Source organism: Tachypleus tridentatus, chromosome 4 (genome assembly GCF_004210375.1).
Source record: "Tachypleus tridentatus isolate NWPU-2018 chromosome 4, ASM421037v1, whole genome shotgun sequence".
Taxonomy (NCBI): Eukaryota; Metazoa; Arthropoda; class Merostomata; order Xiphosura; family Limulidae; genus Tachypleus; species Tachypleus tridentatus.
Window position 1 is genome coordinate 48,643,576 of NC_134828.1, and position 9,294 is coordinate 48,652,869.

General features: G+C 33.1%; 1 protein-coding gene across 3 annotated transcripts in view; it reads left to right on the forward strand.

The window, feature by feature from the left end:
• The window catches only part of NANS (N-acetylneuraminic acid synthase), an 88,009-nt gene extending 79,590 nt beyond the window's left edge, over window positions 1–8,419 (forward strand). For all 3 annotated transcript variants that reach the window (XM_076498293.1, XM_076498294.1, XM_076498296.1), the window contains exon 7: window positions 6,486–8,419. In XM_076498293.1, coding sequence (XP_076354408.1) covers window positions 6,486–6,671 — 186 coding nt within the window. In that variant the 3' untranslated portion in view covers window positions 6,672–8,419. The remainder of the gene's footprint in view (window positions 1–6,485) is intronic.
• Window positions 8,420–9,294: the final 875 nt, after the last annotated feature.

Genomic DNA, 9,294 nt, shown 5'->3' on the forward strand with positions numbered 1-9,294 from the left:
CAAGTTCGTGTGGGTTCAACACTTTCCAGTCCTTTGCTACAGGAAGTTGGAGTCCCTCAGGTATGTGTTTTGAATCTCACACTTTTCGATATAAAGATTAATGCCATCACTGAACAACTCCCTATTAGTGTTGCAAATGGGCTCTATTTCTATGATTTTTACATCTCATGTCAGTCGTTGAACATGAGATATATTGAGTGGCAACTACAGACTGCCCTCAATCGTTTATTGAGATGGACCACAGTAAATGGCTTTAACTTCTCTCTCTCTAAAGTCATTTGCCTGCACTTTTGCTGCCAATGGGGTATTCACTCTGGTCCTGAACTTCGTATTTGCGAAGTTGTGCTGTCAGTGGTCCATAAGACAAAGTTTTTTGGGCTTCTCTTTGAATGTAAGCTGACCTTTATACCACACATCAAGCATGTATGGGTCAAATGTACAAGAGCACTGAATGTCCTCCACCACTTGGGGAGTGGATTGATGTTGTATGCTAAAGATATACTGTGCTCTTAGTTGATCGAAACTCAACTATAGATCACTGGTCTATGGGTCTGCCAGGGCCTCGGCCTTAAAGATGCTGGTCCCCATTTATCATCACTGCACTGGGTCTTTCCGCACTTCCCTAGTTCAGAGCTTATACACAGAATCTCGTGAATCTTTTTTGCACCTCTGCTTTTGCAACTGTCTTTACTATATGCCTCGAAACTCCGTTCCTTATAAAAGCATCCCACCTGAGGTTGTGTTTTCCTTCCTCGGTGGGCCATGCATTTTCAGAACAGACAACCTGCTATTGCTCCTTTTGGCCTTTGCATCCGGGTGCAGTTTAATGAATTGGGTCTGTTTTTGGATAACATTGCTGTATCTGCTGGTCAGCCCACCCCATCATGGCTTCTTACAGTCCCCAAGTATGACCTGTCTTTAAGTTGTCTGAGAAAAGCAGACATTCCCAATTGGAAATAGTGTCTGTTATTCACTGAACATCTTTCAAACCATCCTTTCATTCCAATTTATAGAGGTGGTTCGAAATCAGGTGACTGTGTTGCCACTGCCGTGGTTCAGTGGTTGTGTGCAGAATACCCTCTACAGCTTCTGTGTTCACTGCTGAACTGTACGCCATTTCTCTTGTCCTGGATCACATAGAAGCTGAACAGTACTCAAACTGCTCTATTTATACTGACTTGCTTTGTTCTCTATTGGCCCTGGAATTGCTTCACATTAGTTCATACCCTGTTCTTGCCAATATTGAAAACCAACTGGCCCATTTCTCTTTGACATCTACTTTTATCCAGTTTTTCTGGATACTGGGCCACGTTTTTATTCGGAGGAAGGAGTTTGCCGACACTGCAGCTAAATCTATCTGCTCTAGCACTACCACTGCTCTGCCTTTTCCATGCATGGACTATAGTCCTGTATTCAAGGGTCGGCTTCATGCCAGTTGGCAGTCAACATGGAGTGGGCAACATGAAAATAAGCTTTTTTCAAATGAAACCCTCTGAAGTTGTTCTAATTAGACTATGCATTAGTCACAGTTTTTTAACTCATCATTCTCTTTTATCTGGAACTGATGCACCAATGTGTTTTGTGTGTAACACTCAGGTCACTATAAGCCACATTTTAGTGTCTTGCAGTCAGTATGACTCTCAACAACAGTTCCATTTAAAACATGTTTTATCTATAACATTAGACAGTGTTATTGGCGATGGTGACACTGTCTACCTTGAAAATATTTTCAGTTTTTTAAAGGCCATTAATCTTTTTAATGTCATTTAAGTTTTTAATTTATACATTAGACCTTTTTTAATGTGATTTCCTTTTAAGAATCACAGTCCATCTAGTTCGATTTGAAATTAGAAAATGGTTGTAATGTCAAATAACTCGAAACCAGGACTGGAAAGGCTAACTTCAGGTGACTAACACTGCTGTTTGAACTACCCATTAATCATCCTGGCGAGTTATTATTAAAAGTTTGCTTCAAGTCTTTTAAAACTTTTATTTATCTAATTTCTGAAAATGGCATAACGTCAAATAACTTGGAACCAGGACCAGAAAGACCAACTTCAGGTGACTGACAGTGATTTTTGAACTTACCTGTTAGTCTTCCTGGTGAGTTATGATGATTATAATTATGCTACAGAAAGTTCTTTACAACTTGTATTACTGTAGTTTTTCTCTTACCACTGTAGATTGGATGTAAACATTGGTTTAGTGCTATTTATGTTTTAACTTTGTTTGTTTTTTACCTTAATTTCTTTTTTATGAATTTTACTAAATTTACTTTAATTTTAACTTTTTGTTGGATGTTTGGTGCAGATAGCCAAGCTGATTTGTGCTATAAAACACCAAACCATCCAACCAACCATCCATTTGTTTTGAGCTATTTAAATTGTACATGATAGTTTTGAAGGTTATGATAATCTGAAATTATTAATCTATAACAACTAGCAAAAAAAGTTGTTGAATTTACCTCAAAAATGAATAAATATAGTATTCAAAATGTGATAGTAGAAATCTTGTTAATGAGAAAGGAGTGAGTAGTTTATGAGCTTTGATCACAAAATCTTGTAATTTTGAAATCTATTTTATGTAGAAAGCTATTGTAGCAAATATTTTAGCATAATTTATTTGGAACATTTATATTTGGAATTGGAAAATCTTTAATTTCAAACTTAAAAAAATATCTGTTTCATTGAAAATTTTGATCTTGTACATAGTGAGAGATTATAAATCTAATATTCCTTATTTAATTCTTTTTTGTATGGGTTCAGTCACTTCAACTGACACTGCAACCACCAGGTAACCGTGAAAGTATGTGTACCATAACGTTTAATGTGTAACTCTGTGATACTTAACAATCTTTTGTCCAAGAATGCACTTTTTTGAGTTTCTTGGCACCTTAAATGACAGTTGCTTTATCTTTTATAGAGCCACATCACTTTTCTCCTTTTTGCACTTTCTTTACAATCATCTCTAGCTGTTACATTTACACTTTAGGCTACTTTGACAGTGTATGCCATAAAACACACACACGTGCGCGAGTGTCTGTATATATAAAATAAGAAAAATTCCTGAGGACCATAAGTACTTTTTCATAAATGTTTTTCAACTGACTCAGTGGTGACTTAAGGCACTTTTATCTGTTTATGGCCCTCACTTGATAGATCACATGCCTGATGTGTCAGGAACTAGATTTCATTTTTGTGATATTTTTGACATAATGGATAACTTGAGCCGTGATGAACCATGGTGTACCAGTGAGTTATCTGACAATGTTTCCACTTAATATACATCAGGAGATTAGTACTCTTCTGGTTATTTCTTCCCTTATTTTAAGTCTTTAGCCATTTTATTTCTTTCCCTTTTCTGGAGCCTGCTTTACGTGTGGATGATTTTGGCAAACATTTCCACCTTCATTCTTTGTTTCTGGTTTTTCTTTCCCTGATGAGAAACAGGTACTTCCTCTTTTTCGTTTACTGAACTTATGAATCAGGTATGTGATATTCTGTCTTTTTTTTTTTTACCTGTATGTCATAATATTCCTTTGATTGTTCCACTTTGTCTCGCATCTGTGTTGTCCTACTTTTCTTTGATATGCCTCCAGTGACACAGTGGTACGGTACGTCTGTGGACTCGCACCACTAGAAACATCAGTTTCATTACCCATGTGGACAGAGCACAGATAACACGTTGTGCAGCTTTCTTTCATTCCAAACAAACAAACTCTCTGCTATAGTCCCATATCATGACTTTTTCTTATTTCTTGATCACTAATCTCTTTTGCCTTTTCTTTCTGCCTAGGGTGCTCCTCTTTCTCTATCTTTACAGCTGTCTGTTAATTTTTTTACCATTTATCTTCTCTCTGAGGTTCTTTCTTACACACCCCCAGTAGGTTTGATGGTGACATCTAGTGTTTTTTGTTTGCCTCTTTGGTTTTCATTTCCTTCTCTCCCACCTTTATTTTGGTTTGGCTTCTTTGTTTTTGAAATTTCCTCAGTTAGGTTTCTACATCCTCTTTGTATACAAAGTACTACTCTCGTGGATTTGAGCATCCTGGCATGCATCCCTTATATTGGACACTGGAGGATCATTTGAACATGTCATGTATTCACTTACTTACCCTTGTCTCTCTGATACTGTCTGACTGTCAAGGGGGCTCAATCATTCCAATACATCTTGGGATATACCTCTTTCTCCCTGGCTTAACTTGCATCATTACATCGATGCCTCTCTTTCTGGTTGGAGACAATTCTCAATACCACCATTTTTTCTAGGGTCTGCTCTCCAGAAGAGCATTCTCTGCATATCAATTTTCAGATGATTGTGGCTTATCAGGCTTGCCTTCCTCTTCTGTTGTTGCTGTTTTATTACTCTCTGAACTGTGACTAATTAATAATTGTGTAGTAGCAGTTAAAGACTGAATGATGCTCACATGAGCTACTTGTTATAACGTACCTCAGGGAGATATTTATTGTTAATTTTTCATTATCTAATATGTTTTACACTTTAGTTACTTTTATAGCAAAAAATAAAAAATAAACATAAAAAAGCAAGAAATTTAGCACTTACATTTGATCTATTTTTGCTGTCTGCCCTATAGAGAAACTTAACCCTATTAGGGTGACCAGGTGTCCCAATTTCACCAGGAATGTAATGTTTTTGGTAGTTTATCCTAGTGTCCTGAGAAAAGTTCATGTGGGCCATAAAAGATCCTAGTTTTATGGTAAAGACATCAAATTGTCAGTAACATGAATCACAAGTGTAATAGGTTTGCCTGTTGTTGTAACACATACTTTCCTGATTTTAAACTGTCAAAATCTGTGTGTTCTAAACAGGAAAGAATTAATTTTTTTAGATTTTCTTGGTTTTTGACTTATTCTGATTAGAAGTTCTAATTCTTTATGGCTTGTTTTAGCTCAGATGTTACTATATTGCCAGTGTGTAGAGTAACAGGTGTAGTCTTTAATAGGATTAATTTTCTCTGGTGAGATTTAAATTTATTGTTTCTGTAATTTTTCAGGACAAAATCTATAAAATTGTTCAGGATAGCTTTTCTAGAAAAGCTTAAACTTAATATCTTTAATTGGTTCACTGGTGGCTTTCTCTCTGGAAAAAATTATTTTCATCTTTTTTGTGTTCTTAAGTTTACTGCACTAGTTTAGATTTGGTTCATATGGTGTTAGCCATAATGCAGAAGATCCTTTTTTATCTGCAAGGTTTGTTATATGTTGAGCTTTCAATTTTATATTCTTTGATAATTAAATTTACATTTATGTGGTATTCTGTATAGCTTAGGAATCCAAAATAACTTTCATATTACTGTAAAAGATTTTTCAGTTTAAAATTGTTTATACACTTCGTTAAATTGAATGTTTTATTATTTGGAGATTAAACCATAGTTTTTATATAAAGTTGTGAAATAAATCTATTTTCAATAAATTAAAATGTGATTGTAGTAGCTTTGAAGTATTTACTATCTAAAGAATTCATATATTCAGTAAGGTCTTTTTTTAATATAAAAATAATAATACTCTTCCTTTTGGTTACAAGTTGGTCAGTAGTTGTTTTTTTTTTAGAGCAAAACTAGATTGGACTTAACTATGTCCATTATTAGAAATTGAACCCCAGATTTTAGCATTGTAAATCTGTTAAACATTCTGTTGTCCCACCAAGAGACTTAGCCATGAGACATTCAGGTGGTGTGTATGCTATTTTCATAAAGACATAGCTTTCTTAAGCTTCATAACACAAGAGTAAGAGTAAAGGGTAATGAATACAGAGTTGTTGGCAGCTTTGAAATATTTACCATCTAAAGAATATAAATGTTCAGTAACTTTTTATATATAACTTGTTCATATTTGTTAATAATGAATTTTGTAAGTTAATGTGTTAGGAATTTATGTATTATATCATTAAATCTGCTTACACATGCTTTAAATAGGTTTAACTTGCCTTTCTTAAACTTTTTGAGGTGAACTTTGAATGTCTAACAAATTACTTGTTTTGTGCATTCCAGATAACTTTAGTACCTTTCCAATGTTTAGTTTTTTCTCCTTAAGAGCAACACATCCTAAGGTATGACATTAAAGTTACCAGTGAATACATGATCAATAGAAGAATAAATGTAAGGTGATGACTTTCATTTACAAGAGAATACATTAGTGTTACTACTGATTATTATCATCAAATATTCTGTTGTCAGTGACCCACTACCAAGAAAGCCAACAGTTGAATAAGTGCTTAATCTTGCAAATGTTTGGTGATAACTGTTTTACAAGTATATCTCACAATACATTCTAATTTAACTAGTATAATACTTCTGTCAATAAGTGAAACATTTTCCTTATGTTTATTAACATTTATTGCTTTAAGTTTAACTAATGGTAGGAAACAAATTATTATATATAATCTCATAAAAAAATGTCAGAATTATAACTTTTCTACATATCATTTTTACTGTATTGTCTGTGAAAGTACTTTTTGCATTTTAGCTTGGCAAAACACTGGTAGCTTCAAAACATTTACAGTGTGGAACAGTTCTCTCAGAAGATATGCTTGACATAAAAGTTGCTGAACCTAAGGGACTAAGTGCAGACCAGTTGTATAATGTTATAGGCTGTACCCTGATTCATGATAAGGAATATGATGAGAGTATTTTTGAAGAAGATGTATCTTGAAATCATATGCTATTATTAGAAATGAGCAGATAGTTATGTGTTCTCAATATAAAGCTTAAAATATTATATATTATGAACTTTCCATGTAGCTTAGTTGGAATGTTACCTATTATATGGTTTTTGCTTTTCATTATTTTCAAAGTTAGTTGAATAAGTAGTGTTATATTCCCAGTCTCATGATTTATTACATATAAAAAAAAGGTAGATGGGATTTGACAGTAATTAAGTATATGGTTTATGTAAATTGATGAAATAAATAGACTCAACTATGTAATACACAAGATTTTCTGATATTTTTTATTATTTTATAAAGCAATTTAAAAAGACTATGAATTTTATCAAATTTAAAGGTACTGCTTACCTTCTTTATATTGGATGAGATATATAACTAATTATAGGTGTAGTTATTAGCTCTTAAGAGCCTAGAATCAAGAGTGAATGTTAACTTAGTCCTATTTAGGAAAAAAAAGATAACTTCATCTTCACTCTGAATGGGATTTCACAATTAAATGTTAAGTGTAAATGAAAGCAGATGTACAAGTAAAATCATGATCTATTACAGTATTATAACATATACATATTACCAAGTAATTACCATAAACATAATGTTGTCAAGGTAATATAGTATAAAGTTTGGTCAGTGTTAACTATTTAACATAGGTTACTAATGTAACATTAAATGAGAATTTGCAGAAAAAATATATAGTTAGCCTGGAGGTGTAAAAGTTTGGGAAACCCTTGTGCAGATCACATGGCAAAGTGATGTGAGTATTGCGTATCTTCAACAGGATAATGTGTTTTCACAAAAGTTTTAGAACAAATCTTAGGGCTTCTCAGAAATTTTGTTTTACTTTTGCAGCTTTATATTTCTATTTAGCCATGATAAAAACATTGCCACTGTGCTTGTAATTGTGCAAGAATTTTCTCTCCCTATCATCCAATAGAAGTCAAAGCAGGGAATGTCAGAGAAGTCTTAAAATTTATCTGAAATAAGTCTGAGTACTAGATTCCTATAAGTATGCACTGCATGCATATATTTGTATGTCAAGATCACTAAGCTAGGTGGCTAAAAGCAGTAGATCTAAACATGTTGTAAAAACAATTTTTGAATAATGGTAAAAGATTAGTGAATGTGAATCACAGTAGGCTTGAGTTTTAGTGACTATGAAACCATTTAGCTACTGTATAATACAAAAATTACAGAAACATTTTAAACAGGGAATAAACACTGCTGCCACAGTGAATAAGTAATCAAACTATACATTATATTTTTCTTTCTTTATGTCTTGTTGTACATCATCAATTTCTGGCTCTTTCTTGTAATTTTTCTTAACTGCATAAACAACCTCATATATAAGAATCTCTCTTAACTGTAACTCTTCTTATATGACTTCTTTCTTCTAATAGAAATTCTTACAGTATTTTTCCATCTTTTGAAGTCTTCTCCTTTTTGTATTTCAAAATGGTTCTATATTTATTCTTAATTACATTCACTCTTGGTGAAAGCTATTTTCAAGTCTTTTATAAACCTAAACAAGACCTTTCACTTGTTCATAATACTATTTCCTTTTAACTCATTGCATTAAAGAAAACTTACTCATCTTTCTTTAACAGAGCTCCAAGGATTTTGTTTCAAAGATAAATACACATTATCATTTGATGTAAAAAGCTTCATGAAAGTTCCATTAACTGGTGCTCTTGATGTTTTATAAAAAAAACTTGATGAAAAATAAATTATCCTGTTAAAATTGTGTCTTAACAACTCCAATTTTCAATTCAACAATGGACACCATCAACAAAATTAAGGATTAGTGTGGAAGGACATCTATCACCTCATCTGTGACATTTTCAGCATGATTTTGAAAACAAATTGTTCAATCAAGTACTAAAAGTATTAAAACCATATTTCTACGCACATACTGTGTGGATGACACTTTCACTGTTACATAAAAGATAACTGCTGGTTTTGAATTACTGAATTCCTCTGATTCTTCCATACAGTTCTTTTACAAAGTTAAAAGTAATAATAAATAGCCTTTCCAGATGACACAACTGAAACAGAAGCTTGTAAAAAATTAAGTGTTAGTCTTTTCACACAGTATAACCTTGATAATAATACATATGATATATCAAAACCACTTGGGGTAACAATCTTCATATTTTTATAATTTTTTATTTCTTTATTATTTAATTTGTGGTTATAAAGTTGTTAATCTTTACAACAAGGTAGAAGAGCATGCTGCCAAAACATTCCTGTAACCCTTTTTCTGCATCCATATATCTATGTAAAATTTGGTGGTCCTCATCTTTCAATACTGGCCTGGTCTTTTCTTTTCAATTGCCCAAATCAGACGTTATTATAAAGTACAGGGTGGCCCGTAACTCCATATCCATCCATATGTTATTGTGTTATATTCAATAATACTAATAATGAGTTGAAGGCAGCTGTTACCACGGCATTTGGAACAATAACCTCTGCTAAGTTGAGGAAGATGTCTCGCAGAACATGGCATCGCATAATATTATGCAGTGAGAATGAGGAACAGCACACAGATACACTGGATACATAAGATATATGGATGGGTAGGGACTTACAGGCCACCCTGTATAATAAAGAGAAAAT